Raw genomic sequence first — 27,580 nt, forward strand, 5'->3', positions numbered from 1 at the left:
GTACAATTACTCCAGAAGAAATATTTTTGGTATTCTGCTTCTGCTTCACCTTTTAAAGCAATTAAAAGGCAAAATGTTTTTAGTGCCACTTAATAGTGTAGTCATTCAGCAGAAAAGAAACTTAAATCGATATACAGTGTTAATGTCACTTTCGTAAGTTTGAAATTGTTTTTCAATTTAGCTTTGAATATAACAGATGCTTTCTACAAAATTCTCTCTACAGTTCTCTTATCAGTGAATACTTAACTATACACTACTTTGAAAGGAAAGCCCAAAATACTATCAAATGTAAATAAAGCATGTAATGCACCTGAAGCCTATAAAATTTTCTGATACATACAACAGGAGAGTTTTTGCTTCTATAAAAGGGGTTGGATAACTTTAACAAGGAACCTTGGGCTTATGCCTGATATAGATGTGAAGTGTAGCATAATGATTAAAAAAGTTATGAACTCTGGACCTGGAATTTTCTCACCTGAATTCTGATTCAAACCAGGTAGCTCTTTGGCTATAGCCACGTTATTTAACTTCGCTGTATCTCGTTTTCCTCATCTGTAAAATGAGAATAAAGACACTACCCATCTAATAGAGTTATGATAATTAAATGAGTTACCAGGGCCAGCAAGTCTTAAGAAAAGTGTAATACTAATATTGTGCTAATAAGACTAATACAATACCTGTAACTAGTAACTTTATTGTTGTTGTTGCTCTTATTAGAAGATTATGGTGAATGTGACATATGAATGGATAATCCTTTTGTGCTTCTCAGATTAAGTACACTGTTTTTGACTTATAGAAGCCTTTTAAGAAATAAATATGTTAATAAGAATTAAGCCAATATTCATGTATTTTGTGTTGTTGAAAGAGTATTTTCTAGCCCAGATGGTTCCATTAAGCCAACTTAATTCCTTGATCAATTATCTGTACCACATAGTTAAACCACTTATAACTTCTTTCTATGTTCATATTTATTAACCTGAAGGTATTTTCATTGGAATTTTTTCTGTGTAAATATGAAAACCAGACTTTTAAAAACATCATATTTTATGATAGCTTCCACCATTCTGTTTTCTTTCCACTAGAATGATATTTTTTTCTTTAGTATTATATACCAATATACTAACCAACGTAGAATTTCTTAAAGGAAGCATTATTATGACTTCCTCATTATTATGCTTCATTTAATATGCATTCTTGTTTTCCTGGCCATTATTTCTACCAAATTCCTTCCACCTAGATGTTGTTGTTAACACCATTTTCCTCAAAACATCTAAATAACTATAGAGTCAGAGTGTAAGCAGGGGTAGATTGTGGCTCATTAAACTGTGAGTGATGGTGTCCCTGCAGTGAAGTTCCTGATGCCAAGGAGAATAGCATGACTGAGGCTTAGAGTAAAAACCAAGATGGTTCTGTATGAAGAGTTAAAAAGGTGGAAAAAAGGAGGAAAGATAAAATGGTTTTGAAAATGCTCCAAAGTCACAGAGAGGAAACTTCAACAGGTCAGGAAAGCCAATGTTCAGTTAGGCTATAAAGAAGACTCACTGAAAGTTAAGGGGAACCAAAAAGGATTGGTATGGATGTTTTCCAAATATGCATTGTTTCTGATCACTTCTATTCTAGGCAAAGATGTAAATATAGCATTTCACTTTTTAAAGAACACATTGTTGAAGCTATTCTCTTGCTTAGCAATGACTTCCTGGTTTATGGTACGAGTCTCTCCAAGATTTTAGATAAGGCAATAAAAGCAGAATTGCTCTAATGACTTTATCATTATGTTTTGTGGTTGATAGTTTAATTTATTTAATGTTTTATTAAGATTGAAAAACATTAAGCATTGTATATTTGAATCAAGTACTAATCCAAACCAGCAAGCATCTGTTGCCATTCATGCTTATCTCTATTCTGTGAAAAGCAATATTATGGTAAGGTTAAGAGTATCTTGAGCAGTGATTGAAATAGTAATCTTTGCTAATTCCACTGAACACCACAACCATCTGTATTTTCTGATCACTATAATACATTTTACCTACTACAGTTAAGGTTTAGGCCGAGTGATCCCTTTTAAAAAGAATTTTTACCCTTGATTAATAGTATATTACCTATAGATGAGATTTTTTTTGCTTAATATGATTTCTTTAGCTGGTGTTGAGATCCATTTTATCTAAGAGGTTAAAAGCAGCAGATGTATATTATTTTGGATTTTTTATGTTACATATCAGTTAAGTATTTGTGGTAAATCAGAGGAATAAAACAAGTTCAAAAATCCAGTCTGTTAAATGGAAGTGACAAACTACAATCTCATTAAGAACAGTAACTGCATTTGTGTGCTGTGGAAGTACCAAAATTTTTCACAAATGGAATAGTAATGGTTTTTTTGATGTGCTCCCTGGAAAGAATTGTAGTCTTTCATTTTTTTCAATTGATAAGCTCTTTGTTATTCAGTGCATTCAGTGTTATTTACTAATAATGTTACAGTCAAAATAAAATTGGGCTGTGCAATGGAACTCATTTCTTCTCTGTTATAGCTGGCTCTGTGAAATATGTTTGAAGAAACTCTAATTGCCTACAGCCCTACAATGAATTGCACACCAGATGTACTGTTTTAAAGTCTTGGTTCTTGGTATGCATTTTTTACCTTCTACTTCAGTATTAGCCTTTCCTTTGGAGCACTTAATGTTAAACAGTATAAATGTGTCTTTCTAGGCAACATAATTGGATTCTCATTTTTATCTCAATGAAGAAAGCAAGGTCAGCATCAGCTTTGCATTTTTTTCTCAGGCTATTCCTTGAGTGGGGTCAGAATTGGGTCAAGGGCAAGAATATTCTTTTTTGTTAAAATTTAGTCGTAGAATGATGACATATTTTAGACAAAAATACTTTTGAAAAATTATATTTTAAGTAGTATTCAAGTGATATTATTTTAATCCTTTTGTTATTACTTCTGACAAGAGCACTTTTCTATTAGCTTTTCACATTTTTGCTCTGCAACTATGAAGTATTTGATTTTATGAGGACCTGGGAGGAACTAGGAAGTGAGCCCATGACCTCAGCTAATTAGTTAGACATCTTATGTAGGATTAGTTCTGTCTGAGTCCCATTAAGTGAATTTAACTTTCTCAGCTTTTGGGTAACATTTGTCCTCATCAACAAATCTGTCTCTGCCCTGAGTCTTCTGGATTCTGATCTCCAGTCTGGTTAACCCTGTGAATGCCTTCCCTCTCTTGGCAGTGGACAAGTAACTAGCTAACAGTCTTCTGTGAGTTCCTCCTAGAGCAGCTGCTACTAAGAGCTTTCCTTCTGGAGTCTTCTTTAAGGGACAGGCACTCTTGAAGGCTGCTTGTGTTGTTAGTGATTACTGGCAGCTAACATCGAAGAAGAGAGAGGGTCACTGGCCAGTACCAAGTGAGTTGAGGGATTCTAGAATGGGAAGAGAGTCAATGCCAAAGGTCAACTTTCTTGAATGCCTTATTTCGCCAGAGGACTAGCTCAGGCTTTGGCCTGAAAAGGATTCACAGAGGCTCATCTAATTTACTAAGTTCCCTTTAGTAGTGATTGTGCTTCAGCGGCTAGGCCCAAGCTAATAGGGAAATTATATGCTACATGATCTTGATGTCATTGTATTCTGACCTAAGGAAGGGTGCCAAACAAGTCCAATATAACTCAGTCAAGAATTCTTGTTGTTTCTTCACAAAATATTGCCTGAATTTATTTAACATTTCAGGGAAAGAAAAGGGTCTGTTTATGGGGTTGAGATGGTGATGGTTCACCTACTTATACCAAATGGGATTAAAAATAGTAGACAGGAGAAATAGTCCTAAATCAATCATATTTTGTTAAGCTTTTTGCTTAAGGACAACTTATATGTGGAGATTTTGAATTATTTAATTTGGAAATTAAAAGATTTCCTATTCGGTGGCATTCCTTCAGAAACAATGAATCTTTGTAAGAATTGCCAAAGTACTAGTAATGAAAAATCTTGGATGGGATCATGGAACAGAAAAGGGACATTTAGGTAAAAAATAAGGAAATCTGAATATGGATTTTATGTTATACTGGTGTATTATATTTGATGTAACAAATGTACCATTCTAATGGAAGATGTTAATACTTGGGTACCGGGTATATAGGAACTATGTATTATCTCTGTAATTTTTCTGAAAATCCAAACCTATTCTATGAAGTAGTTTATTTAAAGAAAAAGTATCAAGAGATAGTCTAATTTTCTCTTTACATGATCTCTTGGTAATGTGAAAAAAATGTTTAAGAAGAGCACATAGTAATGTTCGTTGAGATCTAGACTCTGATAATCTTAGAAATGCAGTATTAATTTTTTGACAAGTACAATTCCTAATTAGAACTGACTCACCGAATTTATCTATAACAGAATTTAAGCGGTAAGAAAAAGTCATTTTAACAATGTCATACGCTGTAAACCACCTAGATGATTGAGAACAATACTTTGGGAGGGCATGTAAGTGAGGAGTGGGCAATCTATTTCTGTAAAGTGCCAGATAGTAAATATTTTAGGCTTTACAGGCCATATAGTTTCTGTTACAAGCACTCAACTCTCCTGTTGTAGCAAAAAGCAGTCATAGGCAATACATAAAAAAATACATGTATCTGTATTCCAGTAAAACTATATTTACTGAAACAGGTGGCAATTTTGATTTGCGTTGCCCAGCTCTGTTAGGTGCACCATAATTTCTCCTTTAAAAATTCATAAAGAACTGCAATCAGGGGCTCCCTGGTGGCACAGGGGTTAAGACGCAACCTATGAAGCAATCCGCAGCCACTGCAGCACAAGTTCGATTCCTGGCCGGCCAGGGAGAAACCCACATGGTGGGACAGACCTCTCCTGTCTTGCCCGCTGCTCCCCTCAGCAGTGTACTTCGGTCCGTCTGCCTGTTCTATTCCCCACTCTGTCTCTGGTGAATCCTCTCACCCCCCCGTGCATCTCTGGCCTGTACCCCAATTCTTGTCTAAAAATAAGTAAATCTTTAAAAAAAAATAACTGCAATCAGAGCTAGATGGAATAATACTGTTTTTCATCTGTTTTTGAGGAGAGTCAAAACACAGCAATGCAGGAATAAATGTTATGTGGGTCATTGTGCTTTGGAAACTTCAAGGGGTGGTGTGTGTATGCGAGTGTATGTCTGTGTATATGTGTGTATCTGAATTCAGGGTAATTTATTAACCATGCTCTAAGGTTTAATTTGATTATGGTCTTTGTGTTGGTTCATTTTTACTAATTGTTTTCCTGTAGGGAAACCCTATACCACTTCTTTCAATCAAATTTCTAACCAGAACTTTAAGTGATATTTCCTAAAGTGTGTGACTGGTATTGTGGTAGACTTTTTGATTTTAGGAAGTATACCCCAAGAAATCTTTACATAAACAGTAATAAACTGAAAGAATTCTCTGTAGTGTTCTTTCAGTCTTAACTGATTAATGCCTTTGAGAACATCTAAATGTGGTTTTAATATAACATTGGCTACCAACATAGCCTCTTTTTTTTGCAACTAAGAGTAATCCTTAAGCTGACAGCATTTTGAAGGAAGGCAACAGTCCCTACCTAGAATTTTATAATGGTATGATTTTAGTTGTATTTATTTTTAAGATCACCTTCTATTTATGGCAAATGATACCTTTTTCCCTTACTGGAAGTGGTATGATTTTAAAGAAACTAAATTTAAATAAAAAGGGTTGATTTAAAGACAATTTCCTAAAGAAAGAGATCTTAATTATAGGAAGGATTTCATGTGATGCTGACTCGGGGCTGCTAGGGAAGGAATGCAGGTGGGCTCTAGAGTTATGCACACTTTGGGGCTAATAGCCTCCAAAGAAATGAACCTTTAGTTATATACCCACAAGGAGCTGAAGCCAGTGAGTGACTTAAGTGAACTTGGAAGTGAATTCTTCCCCAGAGCCTCTAGACAAGAGCCCAGCCTGACTGACACTTTGATATCAGTTTGTGAGACCTGAGGTATAGAACCTAGCTGTATAGAACCTGGCTGAGCTTTCTGAGCTCCTAACCTACGGAAACATCATGAATAGGTGTTATTTTAAGATGCTAGATGTGTGGTAGTTTGTTATGCAACAGAAAACTGATACAGCCTACAGGCTTCTTTATTATTTCTCTTCAACTATTAGCATGACCCTTCCTCCAACACCACTTCTTCCCCCCCCCCCCAAACAGAGGTGTTTTGGGAAAACCCATTAGTTTCAGTAGTAGTCTAAAGTAGGTTTTCAGGTTATTCCTGTTATGGTGATAGGGAGATCTTTTCCCAGGGTGTAGCATGGCTGACTTGACAGAATCAAGCATTGCCTAAGAATGTCTCAAAACCACTGTGCTTACAGAAGTTAGTTGAATTTTGCTGTTTCTTAGACTTTAAATTTTCATTATTTGGTAGAAATCACCCAGCATACAATACAAGAAGCAGAATCAAGACACTTCAGATTAGAGAAAGGGAATGAAACAGGAAAACAGAGTGCTGCCTACAGATTAAGAAAAGTAGATTTCATGGGCATGCTCAGGCTAAGAAAAGAACCATTGCAAATCAAAGTAAGTCCAAAAGAAGACCAAAATGGTGACAGGAGAGAAATCTGTTGAAAATGACTAAGCAATAGCTTCCTATTCTAGCCTATAAACTCAGTTCTTTGTGCATTTTTCTAAAGCTGTTCCTTGACCATAATAAAATCTCCGACTGCTCAGTCAGATGACGGTCGAATGTCTTTTATGTACCTAATGACACCATACTGACCACTTGCTGAGTATTTCTTCAAAATTAACTTTTCTTTATTGGCAATAATGGTTGGCACAAGATCCAGCATGGATAGTGGAAAAGCCCACAGACCTTAAAACCAGGCAGATTTTTACATTAAAACCCTAGCTCTGCAATGTATGGGACACTGGATATGATTTTTATATTAATCACAGTTCTTGTATGCAAAATGGGAATAATATGCAAAATGGGAATTTTTCCTGTGTGTTTCTTCTAGAGCTATTGAGAAAATTGCATGAGATCTTTTACAAAGCTCCTAGTAGAGTGCTTGCTTGGCAAACTGTAGGTAGCCAACAAAGGGTACTGCTGCTGCTATTGTCATCATCAGGGCAAGTCTAGGAAGACAACTCCTTCAAAAGCCCTCAAGGAAATGGAAGGATGAGAAGTGTGCAGGGGACACAATACATTGAAAATAATGGTCCCCACAATGGTAAATAGAGGGCTGGAGATATATGCCTTGACATTATTTATCCCCTTTTAATATACTTTATAATTTACTTACTGATTATGCTTATTGTTTGTATATTTCTTCATGTTCATGACACCCAATAATAAAAAACTTGAGTTTAAATCTCTTATTTTGTACTTGCCTGCCCTGCCTATTCTATTTCATTTCAAATGTTCTTTTTCTTATATGATTATTTGTCACTCCCCTCCCCTCCCCATTTGTTTTGGAATTTAGGCACTGTATTTCAGTTGTTTTAGTGGTTGCCCTTATGCGCTCTCAATGTAATATTGATAAGTCTTGTTACCCTTATCTCTGTCAATACAAGGTTCTTCAAACATTTTAACTTTGATTTATATGTTGATATTTATCGTGTATTTTTTTTCTACATTTATAAACCCCTGAGACTTTGTTATTGTTTTACATAATTAGTATTTATTTAGATTTACCCACATATTTATGTCTTATTTTGTTCCTCATGCTTTGCTGCATCTCTGACCTTCTATCAGGGTAATTTTCCTCCTATCTGAAGTATCCTTTAGAAATTTATTCCGTGTGGATCTGCTGTGACACACTCTTTCAGTTTGTATTTGTGTTTGTCTTTAACTTGTTTTTATTATTGAAGTCCCTGGGTGTAGAATTGTTTGGATGACACTTTACTTCCTCTCATTGAATACATCTTTTTTTTATTTAAATATTTTATTTTATATAATTTTCTACATCTTTTTTCATCTTTGCACAATGTATGCATTTTCATTTTGGTTATATTCCCCATACAATTGCATCTCCCCCCTTATTTTGACTCTAGTCCTTCCTTTCCACACCTCCTCCCCACCCCCCCACCCCCGTAGTGTGTCTCTGGTTTATAGTTGCTTGTTGATTTTGATTTTTACTTTGTATTGATTAGTCTTTTTCCTGGCCCCTTATTTAGGTTTTCTAAATTCCTGCTATGAGTGAGACCATCCGGCATTTTACTTTTTCTTTCTGACTTATTTCGCTGAGCATCATCCCTTTTAGCTCCATCCATGTGGGGCAAACTGCATGTGTTATCTTTTTTGATTGCTGAGTAATATTCCATGGTGTATATATACCACATCTTCTTGATCCAGTCATCTATTTTTGGGCATTTGGGTTGTTTCCATAGCTTAGCTATTTTAAATAGTGCCGCTATAAACATAGGCATGCAGGTGCCCTTTGGAATTACTTCATTCCATTGTCTTCTGGTTTCTATTGTCAGCTGTCAAACTGCCACTTCTTTGGAAATATTCTTTTTTTGGCCTCTGGTTAAGATTTTTTTCTTTGTCTTTGTTTTTATATGATATGTTTACATATAGATTTCTCTATCGTGCTATGATTCATTGGGAATCTCAAATTTGTGAGTAAATTTGTTTGATGAAAAATCTATGAGAACATTCTTTGAAAAAATTTCAGATGTTTCCTCAAATACTGCCTCTCTCTCATTCTCTCTTCTGCTGATCCCAGAACATATATTAAAATGAACTAATGAACATATATTAAAAGTCTTACCTTATTTTTTTTTTTTTTTAGGTTTTTCTACATGGTGTATTCAAGAACATTTCTTCTGATCTATATTCCTCTTTGCTGATTATTTTTTCAGCTCTCAGTTGCTCTGAAATCTACCCATTAATATTTAGGCTATTTTCTTGTTTCAATATCTCATTTCACTGTCTTGTGCCATGGTATTTTTGTTGTCTCATTCTGACTTGCTCATACTAAGATGATAGTATCAGTATCTTCTCAAGAGAAGATTTGCCTGCCAGGTTTGTTGGGGAGAGCTCATGACCAGGATTACCCTGATCCAACTTTAAGGTCTAGGATTCCATGAATTGCCAGATGAGAGTGTACCAGCTCTAAGTCCATACAAGGCTAGGTTTGCTTTGGGCTCATCTCTGCCGTAGGCATAGCCTTTTAGAAGAAAACAGAAAGAAGTGGGGATTGGTTTATCAGTAGATTGTCTTAACTCTTTCATTCCTATGAGGCAGCTGCTTGCCAGGGCTTGAGAGTTACCATATGGGCAAGAGTAGTTGTGTGTGGCTTGGCTTTCTACTATGGGTTCTCTTGTTCTAGATCTTCAGCTCCCAAAATTTAGGTACCTTATGTTTGTACTTTCAAGAAGATGTTTGTGGGCCTCCCCTGGTGGCGCAGCGGTTGAGCGCTGGGCTGCGAAGCTGCCTGCCGCCTCTGTAGCGCTGGTTCGATCCCTGGCCACTGGCTCTGGTGAATTCTCTCACCCTCCCATGCTTCTGACTGTACCCAGTGCTTGTATAAATAAATAAATCTTTAAAAAAAAAAAGATGTTTGTGTATATGTGCATATCCAGATTTTTATTTTGTTCTTAAGTGGAAAGATTGGTTGGTCTAGGTTATCTGTTTTACTACTATTGAAAGTAGAATTCTTCCTGGTTCTTTCCTGATTCCTGACTTTTTTTTTAAAGATTTATTTATTTATATAAGAACTGGGGTACAGGCCGGAGATGCGGGAGAGTGAGAGAATTCACCAAAGACAGAGCAGGGAGCAGAACAGGCAGACAGACCGACGCTGAGGGGAGCAGCGTGCGAGGCAGGAGATGTCTGCCGCACCATGTGGGTTGCTCCCTGGCCAGCCGGGAATTGAACCCATGCTGCAGAGGCTGCGGTCAGCTTCACAGCATGCTCAACACGCTGCTCCACCAGGGAGGCCCTGATTCCTGACTCTTGATAATGAAATGGTACCCTTATAGTGCAGAAACATTTCATCTTTTTTAGGAGAGAAGTAGTAAACAGGTATTTGTTTAATGACAGATCACTCCCAGAAAAAATGGCCTCCTGTGCATATGTGCCAGGGGGATCTCTTATGCCTTCTATTATCTCCTTAGATCCCACTAAAGTAACTGTTATCTCCATTTCACAGTTTAAATAAAGTGGACTCAGATTGAATAAACTGGTCTAATTTTATTATAGTTAGCAATAGGCAAATCCAGTCTTTTGAACTCTCAAGCCCATACTCAGTTTTTGCTATGATGTATTTGATTCAAAGAAGAAAAAATTAAAGTCTATCAAAGGTTAAAGTTCCATCTCACAAAGAGGGATGAAAAGTCATTGGTTAAAGTATTTCTAATTTTATGATCTCATCATATGTCTATTTACTGATTAATGGTTGTGCTTACAATTTTCCATCTTCAAGTCAAAGTTTTCTTTGTCTTCTAGTCTTAATGGAGTTCATGTACTTGTAACTTCACCAGAAATATGGCCATGTTGATAAGAAGTTTGTTGTCATAGTTGTAAACTATTACAGTGACTGAAGCTCATATTTAATCTTGCCATATTATGCAAGCTGAAATTTTTAGTAAACATTTTAAACATACAAACAAAAAATATGTTAATTAAACTAATAATTGTCATACTGGTTTTATACACTTTTAGGTAGAAAAGCATTCTGAATTTTACAAGCTACGTTTGATTCTCTGCCATTACAAAATATTTTTGTAAAATTCCTCAAGTTTACAAGTTCTGTTTTAAATAAACAAAGTGTTTAAGGATAATAAGTGTTAATATATATTAAAAGTAAAAAGTCTGCTTTTTCAGTTTTAATTATGGTAACACTAGAAAGATTTTGAATTGACATTCATCTCTAGTAAAACAAAAGAAATTATTTTGTCTACCTTTAAATATTGAAATTGCCAAATTAAAAATTTTTATGTGATATAACCTTTTTTAAAAATTTATTGAAGTACCATTGTTTTACAGTTCGTATTTTGACATTATAGAATCCCCCCCTTAGGTATAATTAGCATAGCACTCTCACTACCAAAGCACTAAAGTCCTCCAACATAATAGATTGTGCTCTTCCCCCTCCCTACCCATTTTTACGCCTTTCCTTCCCCTTCTGGATACCTCAGAGCTATGATCATCTTTCAAGGGTTGGTTTTAAAGTTTATCTTTGACCCTCTGTTTTGTCTATATTCCACATATAAGTGACACTATTTGGTATTTATCTTTCTGGCGTATTTTATTTAGCATAATCTGATAAAATAGACTTCCAATTAAGAAAGGTAATAAGAGATAGAGATGAACACTAGATTATGATTAAGGGTCTAATAAAGCAAGAGGAAATAGTATTCTTATATGCACTGTATGATGGATCACTATGATAAGACATTTAATAATAGAACTTAAGAAAGATATTGGTACTAGCACAATAATACTAGGGAACTTTAAAATCCCATTTATGATAATGGACAGATCAACAACACAAAATAAATAACGAAATAATAGTCTTAAATGAGGAGCTAGTCCAAATAGGTCTAACAGACATCTACAGAATATGCCACCCAAAAACTGCTGCATACACATCTTTTTCAAGTACACATGGAACATTTTCAAGAATAGGCCATATCTTGGTACACAAGTCACTTGTCACTAAAACTACAAAGGAAAAAAAAAACAGGAAAAATATGCATACATGGAAACTAAACAGTGTGCTGCTTAATGGCTATTGGAAAAAATAGTAAATCAAAACAGCAATTTAAAATACTTCGAAATGATGATACAAGCTACAAGAACCTATGGGATGCAGCAAAAGCAGTCTTGAAGGGGAAGGCAATTGCAATCTTGGCCCACTTTAAGAAGAAAGAAAAATCCCAACTAAACAATCTAATATCACACCCAAAACAGCTTTAAAAAGAGGAACAAACATGACCCAATGTTATTAGAAGAAAAGAAATAATTAGATCAGAAATAAATGAAATAGAGGGACTCCCCGGTGGTGCAGCAGTTGAGCACTGGGTTACGACGAAGCTGCCCGCAGCCTCTGCAGCACTGGTTCGATCCCCGGCCACCAGGTGAGGGTCCACATGGCGCGCAGACCTCTCCTGCGGCCCGCTGCTCCCCTCAGCAGTGTACTTCGTCAGTCTGCCTGTTCTGCTCTCCGCTCTGGCTCTGGTGAATTCTCTCACCCTCCCGCACTTTTGACTGTACCCCAGTGCTTGTATAAATAAATAAATCTTAAAAAAAAAAAAAAAGAAATAGAAATCAAAAACGTTATATAAAAATCACTGAAACTAATAACTGGTTTTTCAAGAAGATAAACTAGATAACCTCTAACTAGGCTAACAAAAAAAGGAAGAGAGAAAACAATGAATAGTATCACGAATGAAAGTGGAGAAATCACCACATATAGCACAGAAATACAAAGAAAGGATCATAAGAGATTACTATGAACAGTTAACTATATGTCAGTAAATTCAATAACCCTGAAGTAATGGGCAAATTTCTAGATGAATATAGTTTGCCAAGACAGACCTAGTATGAAACAGATGAATAAATCGATCACATGCATGGGAATTGAAACAGTAATTAAAAATCTTCCCCAAAAAAGCCCAGAACCAGATGGCTTTACAAATGAGTTTTATCAAACCTTTATAGAAGAATTAATGCCCATCTTGCTCAGATTATTTTTTAAAACATAAGAAGGAATGATCCCTAATATATTTTACAATGCCAATATTATGGCAATACTGAAACTAGAAAAAGACAGCAGCACAGGAAAAGAAAATTATAGACCAATATCCCTGATGACCATCGACGCAAGCATTTCAACAAAATACTAGCAAATCAAATTTAAACAGTTTATCGCAAACATTATACACTATGATGATGAAGGAGGATTTATCCCAGGGATGGAAAGATGGTTTAATAAAATGGGAATAATGGCCATATATCACAAACCACCATCAAATATAGTAATAGGAAAAACTGAAAGCTTTCTCCCTAAGACAGGGAACAAGAAACAACGAGAAGCAAAAATATTAAGAAAATAACTCCACTTGCAGTTGCTTCAAAAATAAAGACTTCAAAATCAGCCTTAAGGAGGTAAAAGGCCTATATAATGAGAAATACAAGATGTTACTGAAGGACTTTAATAATGAAATAAGGAGATGGAAGGATATCCCATGGTCATGGATGGGGAAAATCAATATAATCAAAATGACCGTCCTGTCTAAAATGATATATCAATTTAACTTAATTCCCATAAATATATCAGCAACATTTTCAAATACATTGAATGAAAATTATTGAAAATTATATGGAACCACAAAAAACCTTGAATTGCAGAAACAACCATGAGAATAAAGGAGAGAAATGGAAGTATCATGTTGCCTGACTTCAAACTTTACTATAAAGCAACAATACTAAAAGCAATATGGTATTGACATAAAAATAGATAATGTGAATCAATGGAATACAATCAAAAGCCTGGAAGTTAACCCATGTACACACCCAATCTATGACAAAGTAGCTATGACCATAAAAAGTGGAAAGGATAGTCTCTTTAATAAATGATGCTGGGAAAATTGGAAAACTGCACATAAATGAAGTTGAATCACTGGCTAACTAAATCCATTCACAAAAAGAAACACCACATGGATTAAAATTTTAGATATAAGACCTGCAACAATACAATACATAGAAGGAAACTTTGGCAATATGTTCCATGATATCATCAATATCAAGGCCAAGGATACATATCAAGGTCAAGGATACAGACTTGACCCCTCTGGCAAGGGAATTAAAAACAAATAAACAATTGGGATTAACTAAGTTGAAAAAGGGAAAGAAAATACAAGATGATTCAATAAACACCTTACTTAGAAAATATTTGTAATATATAACTCATAAAGGTTTAATAGCCAAAATATATAAAAAATTCATACAATTCAGTAATAAAAAATAACTAAATTTTTTTTAAATGGGTAGCAGATATGAAAAGACAATTTACCAAAGAGAATATCCAGGAGGCCAAAAGATAGGTGAAAAAAAATGTTATTGTTGCATTTAATAAGAGACATAAAACCACAATGAGATACCATCTTATGCCCATGAGACTGGCACATATTATACAAGACCTCCAAAAAAATGTGATGTAGAGAAAAAGGAATCCTGTTATTTTGTTGGTAGGAATGTAAACTTGGTGCAGTCATTATGGAAAATAATCTGAATTTACCTTAAAAAACTAAAAATAGATATATTGTACCACCCAGCAAACCCACTTTTGGGCATATAGCCAAAGAATATGAAGGCATCAACACAAAACCCTATCTGTTTCACAATGTTCATAGCAGCATTATTCACAATAGCTAGGACTTGGATGTGCCCAAATGTCCATTGACATATGAATGTATCAAGGAAATGTGTTAATGTCCACACTATGGAGTATTACATAGCCATAAAATGGATGAAATGGAATCATTTTCAACAAAATGAAGGAAATTTGAGAGAATAATGTGTAGCAAAATAAGAATAATACAGACATTTACATAGTAGACAATTCAATAATGTAAAACACTTAAAAAAAACCAGTGGACATCAATAAACATCCTGAGGGGTCTGAGATTAAACAGAGTTGGGGGTGGGGGACAAGGCCAAGGATACATAAGAGTTGATGGTAGGGATAAAAATTAAAAATTTTTCTAAATTTTGTTTGTCCCCAAATTTGAGTAGAATGTATTCCTAATGCTAGCCAGAATGAACAGACTTCCATTTCTGCAGCAAGATGGTATAGACTCACTTTTCCCTGTGCCTACCCTGTATATACAACTGAATGCTCTGGAAATTATTCAACTGACAGCAATGAAAGGACTCTGGAAGCTGGGAAGAGGGCAGACAAGCTGGGTGGGAACTTGAGCACTTGAGGAACAACATCATCAGGAAGTTCACTGGGTTTTCATTTTACCTCCCATTTACTCCTGGTCTGGTCTGAGAGACTTACTCCTGGTCTGAGAGACTTACTACTCAGAACCAAAAGGCATAGAAAGAAAAACAAAAACCTGCTTTCTCTGGCTAAAGGAATAGAAAAGGAAAAGCCCAGGGGAGATAAAGTCAGGCTTGACATCTTGGACCCCATGGGCAGTCTGATCTGTCTATAGCTGCAGTTTGAGTAGCAAAGCCTGTAGCTCTGGTGGGTGATCTGATTCTGCCAGCAGTAGCAAAGACCTTGACCATTTAAGCCCTCATACCATAACCCAGGCCCTAGTTATCTGATCTGCTGACAGCACCATCAGCAGCAAAGGGCAAGCAATACCAGTTTCTGCTCTATAACCAGCCCCAGTGGGTGAACTGATGTGTAGGCAGCTGCAGAGCAGCAGGAGTCATGTGTCTTCCTGTCCTACACCAATGGCATAGAAAGACCCAGGCCCATTTGCTCTGACCTCTCTTTCAAGGTTGCCCATTGGTAGCAAGTGGCCTTTGAGGCACTTTTTGTACCTGCAGTTGGCATCAGCAGTAGGTGAGTAGGTGCCCTCAGCAGCACCAGAAGAATGCAACACCAAAGTAGCATTGTGAGGCCTCTGAAAACTAAACTGTCATTGAAACTAAAGCCCACAAAAGTTGTCTAGAACCTACACACTTAAACAGGGTGACTGCCTGCTAAAGTAGAAGTAGTTATGATCAAGAGTCTGCTAACAATGACTAAATTATCCAGACACAGTTGAAAACTATTGCTCACACCAAGCACCAGAAAAGTCACAACTTGAATTAGATATTCAGCTGTAGCCAATACCAACCTGAATCAGATAGTTGAATTATCCCACATGGGTTTTAATTCAGTTGTCATAAAATTATTCCAAAAATCAGTTACAAATTTTCTTGAAACAATTGAAAAGAGAGAAGACCTCTTGACAAAGTAGAACCAAGAGTATTTCCTAAAGAACATTAGAATGGAAGAATGAAAGAAGTCAAGAATGGTGCCATTATTTTTGGTTAAGCAACTGAAAGGAAATAAGAGTTGGTCTTCAACTAAGATGGGAAGAGGGGAAAAAACTCAGGAGTTCAGTTTCAAATGTGTTGAAGATGTGATGATTCTTTTTCTTCCTTTTTATATTCTATTGTATGTCTTCATGATTCAAAGGAAGCCTTCATATGCGCACTGAAAGGTTGGCCTAAGGAAAACTGGTTAAAAGTGTTCTAACTTACATGGTCTTTGTTACTTACATACTCTTTGTGACCTACCCTTTGGTTTCTTACCTAGCTTAAAAAATTCCCCAGGTTTTCTAAATTCCTGCTATGAGTGAGACCATCAGGTATTTTTCTTTTTCTTTCTGGCTTATTTGGCTGTGCATGATCCCTTCCAGCTCCATCCATGTTGCTGCAAATTGCATGAGTTTGTCTTTTTTGATTGCTGAGTAATAGAAAAGACTAATTATAATAAAAAATCAAAATCAACAAGCAACTATAAACCAGAGACACACTACAGGGGTGGGAATTGTATGGGGCCTCTAACCAAAATGAAAATGCATACATTGTGCAAAAATGAAAAATGTTGTAAAAAATATATAATTAAAAAAATAAATTGAAGAAAAGGGGAAAAAAGGAAAAAAAAATTCCCAGGTGTTGAAATATTTAACTGTACTATCTTTTCTGAACAGTTATATCCACTTATTTTATACTCTTATTTTCTGAATTTTCTTTCTGAGGCAATTATTTTCCAGATCATCTACTTCTTTAAGCCTACAAACTGATTACCACAATTATGATTCAAAACCTATTTTCTGTAGTCCTGTACTGAGCTGGGTAATTGGGTGTAAATGCTTATTTCCTTTGTATGGTCTTCTTTTTTATTAACTGTTTTTTGGTTAAAAGATCAAAGGTTGCATTATTGCCCGCTGGATATGCTTATATTAACAACTGTAAAAAGTAAATTACTTTGGGGAGTATTAATGAATAGACATTTAAATTGCATAGTTAAATCTTTTCCATCCTTTACTAAGCAAACCAATTGTATTACCCCTCTGTAAGGATTTAAACAACCATTTTATTTTATTTTTTTTAATTTTATTTTTATATTCCCCAAACAATTGCAACTCCTTTGTTTTGACCCCAATCCCTCTCCCCCCTCCCCTCATAAAGTGTCTCTGGTTCATAGTTGTTTGTTGATGTCTTATTTGGGTGAGAGAATATTTGTTTCAGAAAAAAAGTTGTTTAAAATATGAATGGTTCATAGACACAGCTTCATAATTTGTATTTGTATTGCTTGTTATTAGAAATATTAAGATTTAGATCATCATATCCAAAGTGTCTTTCAAGGAACACTAATAATAATAGGTGCTACTTCGATGATAGGGATAGATTTTGATGAAAGAGAGAGATGTCCTTTCCTAACTGTAACACTTGACAGCTAATATGTGTGATATGAATATGGGGGTGGAGGTGGGTTGATATTTTATATGGCATTTTCCAAACTGACCTAATAGAGAAACTTTCATTCTTTAAAATTCCACAAAATGACAATTTGGGAAACTTTGATTTAGAATGTTAGCCAATTGCATTCTTGTTTCTCTGCTGCTATATAAATTTTGCATGACCCTGATACAACAAAAATGAACAGCAGAGAAAACACATGAAATGCAAGGAAACAACCAAAGGAACAGACAGATCTAAGCCAAAATAAACCCTAGAAATCTGACTGTAGAAGTAAGGCAACCAGAAGGGGAGGGGAGGAAGTGAGAGCACAGAAGGAGGGAACATGTTGGGCTGTGGTGGACGATTGTTGGTGTTTGGGTGGTATTAGTTAACATACCCCTGAAGAGGTGTAAATCTATACCCCTAAATCATATAAAGTGTTGTAAACCAATGTTACCTTAATAAAAACGATGTAATTTTAAAAAAGAAAAAATCCATTAAAAAGAATGGTCAAAATTATAAGAAAGCCAAGAGGAATAATATCTAAACTCTTAGTCTATGTGTGAGGCAGTGGCTTGTGACAGAGAAGATTAAATTTTGAAAAATAAGTTATAGTTTTCAAAAAAATAATACAGAAAGGAGTGAGAAAGGAATATTGCTAGCTTTGAGATTTCTTTCACTTATTTAATTTTTTTAAAATAATCTGCATTTTTTAAAAAGATTTATTTATTTATTTATATAAGCACTGGGTAGTCAGAAGTGCAGGAGGGTGAGAGAATTCACAGAGCCAGAGCGGGGAACAGAAAAGGCAGACTGACGAAATACACTGCTGGGGGAGCAGCGGGCGCAGCAGGAGAGGTCTGCACACCATGTGGGACACTCGCTTGGTGGCCGGGAATCAAACCAGCGCTGCAGAGACTGCCGGTAGCTTCACAGCCCAGCGCTCAACCGCTGCGCCACCAGGGGAGGCCCTCACTTATTTAATTTGAATTAGACCATTTGATTTTAAATTCAGAAGTATGTCTAACTTGTTACGGAGAGCCATAAAACGTAGTTCTGAATGAAAGAGATTAGCAGAATTCCAAAGAAGTATCATTGAAAGTATTCTGTTAATGAAGACAGCAACTTCTGAGCCCAACTATTAATTCCTCCTCCCCTTCTTACATGCAGAGTTGTAATTAATGGCAGGCAACAATACTATTATAGGATCATGTAGCACTTGGAAAGCAATCCATGAATGTGGCATAGGAACGGAACATATGCCTTTTATAAATATGATTTATAATGTAATTTCATACCGCCAGACCTCCGTAATTATTAGTTTCAGTTGTTAAACACTGGATTAATAAAAAAGAATTTAGCAGTTGTGATAATGTACTAGTTATAAATACTCGTGAACACTAGTAGACATGATTGGAAGCAAGTTTCAAAGAGGTTTCACTACTAAATTTTTATTTGGGCCAGTTTCTGATATATAGTCCTACATTTAAAGGATAACAAATGTGAATGTGCAGCTCTTAAGTTAAAAATGAAAGCTACGTTTTTCTCATGCCAGCCTTGAGAGGAATGAGGAGAGGCTCTCCGTTCATCTAGGGCAGACCCTGCTAAGCACTTGGTCTTTGTGTATCTATTTCCACAAGCTATTATGATCTAAAAGTCTTCCTGTAGCATTTATTTTTCTTTCTGAGCTTCTTGTCTTCCTGTGGATATGTTCATATTGGGGGGGGGGGCTCTTTCTTCCTTTTGTTCTGTCTTCTCAAGTATTCATTCATGTCAATGGCTTCATTACCTCCTTTTCACCATTTTTTATTCATTTGTTTTGTTTTCTTAATATTCCATATATGAGTGAAATCATCTAGTATTTGTCTTTGTCTGCCTTATTTCACTTAGTGTAATCCCCTGAAGGTCCATCCTTGCTGCAAATGACAAGATTTCATCTTTTTTACATCTGAGTAGTATGCCATCATCGCGTGTATCACCTCTTCTTTATCCATTCATCAACCAATGAGAAAGCTATTTTAAACTGAAATCACCAACAAAACCCACAAAATGTGAACCATACACTAAATATTAATAGGTGGCCAAAAGGACATTTGTTTACAGTATGAGAGTAGAAACAAGAAGGCACCTTGTTCATAGTCTGCTTCAGGTAGGAGTCCCTTCTGGGAAATTAGTTGGCTAGGTCTCAAGTAAATTCCAGGACATGGACTCTTGAAAGCTAGGCCACTGGTGCTGTCATGTGGGATTGGGTACTAAATGTCCCGCAGAAATGCAGTCAGGTCATATGGATTGCTCTTCATTTACCTGCTTTTCAACTCACAGGAACAGGCCAATGTAGAACACTGTTGTCGAGTGAATGACAGTCCTCTGCTGATCCAGGCAGCAGAGAAAAGCTGGAATCTTATCAGCCCGTGACCAGAAAAGGCAAAACAGAAAAATCTGGGCCCAGGCTCACTTTGTCCTGTTTTCAAGTTAAAATGGTGATCAGTGGTGATGGGAATCTTTGATGACTCTCAGTCTGACCTGGTTAGCCTCCATGCTGGATGCATAAACATAGCTTTCAGTCTAAGGCCTCCTTTCCTTGTTCTTCCAGGAGTTCCCTTTACCTTTCTATTGTGTTAGATCTCCTATTTGGCACCCTTTCTGTGGTCTAGTCTCAAGTTTTGGAAAACTTGTCCTACAATAATTTCTTCAGAAAGTATGCATTGCAAATAATTTTTTGAGTTCTTTAATGTCTGAAGATATCTTCAGGATTATTAATTTTCCTGGCTGGATATAGAATTAACGTTTGTCTTCTCTTTATTTTATTGATTTCTTAATGAAGTACCACAATTTTACATCCTTATTAATACCTTGACAATGTAGGATTTCTTCAGGTGTGGTCATTGTTAGCTCTCCACCACCAAAGCACCCATAGTCCTCCACTCTAGTGCTCTTCCCCCCAACCCCATTCACAGCCCCCCTTCTCCCTTTGTTGTAGAGCAACCCCGATACAAAACGGGGTGCCTGACTGTGGGTCCTCACCCGCGCGCTTAAAAGGACTTATCAATGCTCTACTGCAGGCACACGTGAAAGGTTAATAAAAGGTTTATTTACAACGGAAAGGGAAATGAGGAAATGTACAGCTCTGGGAGAAAAGTGGGAGACAAAGTTTTAAATGCGTCCTACCCGATCCGCCGATCAGGAATCCCAAAATGGCGCTCTCAGAGTTGGCCGCCAGCCAGGAGCGGTGAAGCCAGGAGGCGAGCGATCGCGAGCAAGAGAGCGAGCAAGGCCCACGTGTTTGGTTTTTATATCCAACCTGGCTGCCCAACTCCACCCTCAGGTCCCAGCCACCCTCCCCTTGGTGGTGATGGGATTTGTCTTTCCCAATGTCCTGATGGCTTTAGTCTGGAGTGGGGGTGGAGTCCACAAAGCCTGTATGAGATTATCTCAGGACATCCTTTCCCCCTAACACCTTCTCTCCCTCTGAATGCCTCCTCTCCCTTCTCCCCCTCTGAATGCTCAGATCTGTGGTCAGCTTTCAAGGATTGGTTTTAATATTTGTCTTAGTCTGACCCTTTGCTTGGTTTCTCTATATTCTCCATATAAGTGACACTATCTGGTATGTATCTTTCTCCTTCTGGCTTAATTCACTTAGCATAATCCCTTCCAACTCCTTCCATGTTGTTGCAAATGGAGTTTATCTTTTTTGATTGCCGAGTAGTGTTCCATTGTGTATATATACCACATCTTCTTATGTTTATTGCAGCATTATTTATAGTAACTAACATATGGAAACAACCTAAGTACCCCAAAACAGATGAGTGCATCAAGAAGGGTTGTCTTCTGGTTTCCTGTTTTGCTATTGAGAGGTCTGAAACCATTCTGACTCCCTATCAATATGTATTTGAACTATATCATCCTCTATTCCCTGTGCACCCCCACTTCTGGATATCCAGAAATCTCCTGTTTCACAATGTTAAGTTTCACAGTGGTGTGTGTGGACATGGATCCATTATCTGTTTTGCTGAGTACTTGATAGATCCTTTTAATTTGGGCAACTCATGATTTATATTCTGGAAAGTAGAGTTTTCTTCAATTACTCCTTTGATTTTCTCCCCTCCATTTTCTTTGTTCTTTTTGTTCTAGTTTCTGGTAAATTTCCTCAACTTCACTGACCTTCTGTTCTAGGGAGTTTTAAAATTCTTCAGTTTTTTTTTTAGGAGACCTTTTTTGTTTGTTTTCTGAAACTTCTGTTTTTGTTTCATAGTTGTAATATCTTTCTGAGGATATTAATGGTTTGAAGTTTTCTTATTTATTTGGTTTCTTCTAAGTTGCTCTGTTTGTTTTAATCACTGTCTTCTCCAGATGTCTTGGGAGCTTAGTTATCTATTCATGCTTGGAAATAGAATGGGTTTTCAGTCAGGGGCAGTTTTGTCTCCTAGGTAGCATGTGGCGGTATCTGGAAATATTTTGGGTTGTCAAAACTGGGTGGGGGGCACTAGTGGCAGCTGGTGGGGAGAGACTAGGGATGTTGCTAAGCATCCTCCAATGCACAGGACATCTAGAACAACAAAGAACTATCCAGCCCCAAATGTCAAAAGTACCGAGGTTGGAAACTACAGAAGAGGGACTGAAAACTGCTTGAGAGCTCTGAACTTTCAGGCAGAATGTTGACTTTGGATTTTAAGAGATGATGATCTGGTTGAGGGGTTTGACCAACTTCTCATCATTATCTTTAGGACTTTCCTTCTGGTCTAGTCAAATAGTCAATAGAAAAATCCTTTCTCTCTTGCCTAAAGGGTAAAGATCTGGCGTCTAACATTGCCCTTGTTGAGGGGTGAAGAGGCTGAAACTGTCTACATTCAGTATGTATGTGATTATGTAATTCTTTTCTTTCCATATAGTGCCTACTTCCTTAACAACCTTGTGTCCTCAGTCCTAAGACTCCAAAGAATGAACCTCTGTTAGGATGAGGGCAGAGCAATTACCCAGTGACATTGATTAGAGGAGGGGAATCTAAGATTCTAACTGCTTCTCTACAGATTTCATTCAAACCTTGTAGTTTTAACCCACTTTCTTTCTCCCCGTGGTCTCATAGCTAACTGGTGCCACCATCTCATAAGCTTCCTGAGGGTTCTGTAGTGTGAATAGGTTTGGTTCTGAACTTTCCTTATTTTTGTATGCTAAATCAGTTACCACTACTCTATCTGCTTTCTACTTCCCAACTTTGATTATTACTATTATTCTTTTCTCGTTCTCTCAGTCCTTTAAAATTTTTGAACTCCTCTGGTGTCATTTTAGTAGAGTTTGGAGAGGAAAATAAATTAAATGCATTGTGCTAAACAAATCAATCCTGGTATCCTGGAAACAAATATAATATATTCTAGTATGATACTGTTTAATTATAATCTCTTTTTTGATGTATTTACTTTGAGTATCAGAATTGTTCATTTTCTAGATATAACCTTTCTTCACAAAAATGAAAACTAGAGATCATTTTGTGTCTTCATAAAGACATATAGCTGCATTCTTTTCAAAACTTAGGGATGTTATGGCAATATTCACTTGTAATATATTCTAATTTAATTGACCCTTTGCTTTAAAACATAGAATTCTGCAAAGCAACCTCCTGCTACAGATAGAATCTTCTTCTACAGTCCCAATCAATATTTAGTATTCTTCAAGAGCAGAATAAAGAAAATATATTCTGTCAAATCTGAAATTCTATTAAATATCTTAGCATTCCATTTTATGAATACCCTGGCTAGCATTACTGAAAACATGAGAAAGATAGTAGTTTGTGTTGATGTTCTATCAATATTTCCCCACACACAAATACTTAAGAATTGACTACCATACAGTAAAAAATTGTAGGTTGAAATGTCAAGCATCATAAAAAGGTTTAGGTCAGAATGAAACCTAAGCCTCCTAAATTTTTGCTGTTCCTTAAATAATCATCAAGTATAATTAATAAGTGTAATGCAATAGATGCTTCACACTCACCTTAGTCTTCTACCTTCCTTTTAAGATGGGAAAGTGAGATTTTTCTCATAGCTACCTCTCTTTTAACCAATCAAATAACTGTAATTGTGTTCTGCTAAAATTATAAACACAATATTCATTCAAATTTTATTAGTTTCCACTGAGCTTCTAATTGGTGGTTTAAATAACAAAAAACAAAGTATATTTCAGTGACTTCTTAGTGTGGTAAATTTGGCTCACCTTTGCTAACCCCATGAATGGCTTTGAGGGACAGACCTTTGAAATGCTTTGCTTGTGACCTACCTTCAGGTCATCAGTATTTCATTAGATAAACTTTTTCTTTGCCTCACATTATAAAATTAACCTAAATTTTGTGATGGGGATTTAATGAAATTTTTATTCAGATATGAAAACATTCTGTGGGGGTTTTGTCAGTATTCTCTTTTTTTTTTTTCTCTTCTCTCTAGCTTTCTTAATTTTACTATTACTCAAACACTGGGGGAAGAAACTGCTTTCTTCCTCACCTTTGTCCAAGCAGGAAAAAGTGAAGAACTGACTTGCTTAAACATGCATAAGCCCATATACAGATCTCAGAAAAATTCCTAAAAGATGTGGTGAATGGAAGCACACTACACACGTGTTTTTGTGTGTGTGTGTGTTTATCAGTAGAGTGCTAAGGGTTTAAGTGTGGACAAAAAAGCAATTAAATTAAGCATTTCCTAAAATTACTTCCTATTGTCAGGATAAGTAATCACAAATAAGACATCCATATTGAGAATGAAAGGGTTTGTGGGTGTCCTTCCTCACTTTGATATATTGTCATCTCACAGAGGAAAATCTTTGAACAATTATGAGTGATTATCAAAAAGGTCTTTCTGTAGAATTCTGGAAGGTATATTATTGCCTTTTCTTTCCCTTCCACTTAGCTTTGTTAGGTTGTTTGGAGAGATTTGAAGCTATCATTTAGTTGATGTCCTGATAATGGATGGCCTGGTTTAAAAGAAAAATGTTTAAGTCTGGGTTAGATCCTTTTCTTTTGCTTGTTCCCTAGTTGAAAGAAGAAAGATATACTTTAAAATAGGCAGTATCACAAGTGACCTAGAATAAATGAAGAACTTTTCTCTGCTGATTATCCATGGGTATCCAGAGACACTTTTTATCTGTAGCAGTGAGGGTGTTTTGCTTTATTCTTGGGTAGGAGGGAAGTACATACTTGTGTATATGTACATGTATGTATACTGAATGGCTTAAACCACACTAGTTTTCAAATAAACTACTATAGTGTATTGCTGTCACATTCTGTATTATTTAGTAGTTGGTTTGAACATTGTAAATCTATCTTTGGATTATCAATAATTCAGATATTTATTTGATAATTATGAATCACAAAGAACCGTGTGTGTGTGTGTAATGGGTACAAGCATTGGTATTTTGTCAATCATCCTAGTTGATTCAGTTTTATGGCCAGTATTGAGAACCACCAATTTAAAATGAGAGAAGGATTGGGGACACAAATGATGTGACTGGTAGTTCTGCTGGTGGAAATGACTTCCTTTCCTGTGGCAATTCTAAGTTTGAGGAGGAAAAAGGATTTCTCTTGAGATTTCAGGTGATACTGGAGAGGTTGTTGGAGACCAAATCATGCAGGGCTTTCTCTTTGTGAAGTGCCTTTGAAGTCTTCTGCCCAGATTTTATTGGAGCATATTTTTTCTTATTCAGGAATTATTTATATATTTTGGTTATTGACTAAAAAATGTGTACTGCAAATACCTTGTCTCTCTGAGGTTTTAAGCAAAGACCTAATGTCAGATTTTCATTTTTAAACAATCACTGCAAGAATGAATGGGACAATTAAGTTTTTCAGTAGTCCTGATAGCAGGTTATAGTAGCTTAGACTAGTGTATGAGACATGGAGAAAAGTAGATACGATTGAGAGATATTTGAGATAAACTCAGTAGGACTTATTAGTGAAGATTAGATACGCAGTGAGTAATTTGAGCAGAAGGGATCAAGGACAATTTAAATTTCTGTTCAAAAGATAAAATCAATGTGTACTACCACTGTGGTAGATTTCATTCATAAAGATGTTAATAAATGTATAGGATAGTGTACAGATTATTTGCCTTAAATATAAGGATACTATTGAGATTTTGTTTTTAAAATGATTTCAAATTGCCAATTTATTTTCTATTTTTCTGGTTTAATAATTTTACATAAGGCATGACTTACCTCATGAATTATAAGAAAATATGTTCAAAGCACATAAATTTGATTTTGAAGACTATGACTTTAATAGACAATGAAACATCAGTAAGATGTTGAAGGGAATGGGGGACTTAAGAAAATCAATAAATTAAACTTGGCTTTTTTTTTTTAGGGGTCCCTTCAGTGTTGTACGACGATGTATCAACAGAGAAACTGGACAGCAATTTGCTGTAAAAATTGTTGATGTAGCCAAGTTCACATCAAGTCCAGGGTTAAGTACAGAAGGTAAGAGATGGATTTCAAGTAAGTTATTTGATGTCTGGCTTTATTTCATCTCCAAAATCCATTTATCAACCTAACCTTCATCTGGGGGTGGGGAAGTGGAGGGTGCAATGTAGTGGGAAGTGGGTGGAGACAGTTTAACACTACATTCTAGTACCTCAGAATTCTGGAACATACTATTTGAAAGACAGATAGAATAATTTAGAGTATTAAAGTCATCTAGGATCGCTATATGCCTGTTTTTTGAGTAGGGAAGAATATGAAATCTGGACACATATTTTTAGGGTTGAATTTTAAGTTCTGTGGTATGGAACATGAGATGGGAAAGGGGGAGGGGAAATAAAGATATAATAATTAGAGATTCAAAAGAAACTAAGGTGAGGTATCTCCAAATCCATAGCTTACTATCTTTAGTATTATAAACCAATGGAACTAAAATGTTCTTATATCATGTTAGACTTAGGTCACGTGTGTTATGGATATGAGAATGTGAAAGATGAGTACTGCTAGGATTTGAAGGACTTAAAATTTTGCTTTATAACACTACTATGGATAATTGTTTATGTACAATATATAAGCAGTTAAAAGTTAATTATTTTTTATAGTTTTTTAAGCTGTAGCCTTGTGTAGTTATTCTTCAAATGGCACAATTGATTATTATATTAATTTTTCTAATTAACCTATCTTCTAACTTTAGACTTCATCATAGCCCAGTAAAAGATATAGCCTTCTTCAATCCTTTCCTTTTTAATCCCAAGAGCAGTGTAGTTGATAGTTTAAATTGGAAAGCTGAACTGAACTTGTCTATTTATATTTGATCCAGTTATCTTACTCTGGAAGTAGAATTCCACATAATCAGAGCACCAAGTTAATCTTGTTCCTCCAGATAATTTTTCAGGATTATTACTTTTAAACAGCTTTTTAACCCTTTGAAATATTATTATGCATATACTGATTATAGAAGATGCTTAGAAGTTGCTACTCACAAAGAATCATTAACTGGTTTGGGAATTAGCTATTATGACTTTTGAATACAAATTATTTTATAAATTTAGCAAAATTTTAAATTTACTTCTAGGCAGAATTTATGATTAAATTGTTTCCTGAAATGTTTTAGCTGCATCTAAGTTTAATATACTGTATTTGCTTTTCTGTACCTCAGTTGTCAACTAATAAAGCAAAAGCTTCTTGAGTACTGGCATAGTTTTATATAAACCTAGTTTATTAGACATATAGATGTATTGAATATTTATTTCTCTTAAATGTTCTGATATTATTGATAAACTTAGTGATGTTTCAGTTTAAATCAGTTACCCAATATACTTATAGGATATTGATTTAATTCATTATAATATCTAATTCTGAATCTCTCCAGGACAATGACATTTTTTAGAGAGACAAATGATTATTTTCTTGGTTGGCTGAGGTGTTTTATTGCTATTTCTTCAGGGGTTCTCTGGAGCTTGCTAGAATTGTAGACCTAGACTGCCAGGCTTGAACTTCTTTTCATTATTACATAGTCAGGAATCAGATACCAAACTTAAAAAAAAAACCAAAAACAGAAGGGGCATACAATCCATTTCTCTGAGTTTTAAGTCTTGTATTTACCTGACATAATATATGAGAACCTGTCGTTGAAAATATAGCGTACTGCTTCATTGCTTTAACATTGCTTTGCCTTTATAAATGTTTTCAAGTTCTTCTATTCTGAAGATAAGGCTAGG

General features: G+C 35.8%; 1 protein-coding gene across 6 annotated transcripts in view; it reads left to right on the plus strand.

Annotated features, from left to right (window-relative positions):
* CASK (calcium/calmodulin dependent serine protein kinase) overlaps positions 1–27,580 on the plus strand; it is a 392,726-nt gene that overhangs the window by 49,227 nt on the left and 315,919 nt on the right. For 3 of the 6 annotated variants that reach the window (XM_037512504.1, XM_037512502.2, XM_037512503.2), the window contains exon 2: positions 25,747–25,859. In XM_037512504.1, the coding sequence (XP_037368401.1) occupies positions 25,747–25,859 (113 nt within the window). Of the gene's footprint in view, positions 1–25,746; positions 25,878–27,580 lie in introns of all 6 variants that reach the window. The other 3 variants (XM_054695766.1, XM_054695765.1, XM_054695767.1) reach the window with 1 other exon arrangement.

This window comes from Talpa occidentalis, unplaced genomic scaffold (genome assembly GCF_014898055.3).
Source record: "Talpa occidentalis isolate TD23 unplaced genomic scaffold, MPIMG_talOcc4v2.1 talOcc4.15, whole genome shotgun sequence".
Classification (NCBI taxonomy): Eukaryota; Metazoa; Chordata; class Mammalia; order Eulipotyphla; family Talpidae; genus Talpa; species Talpa occidentalis.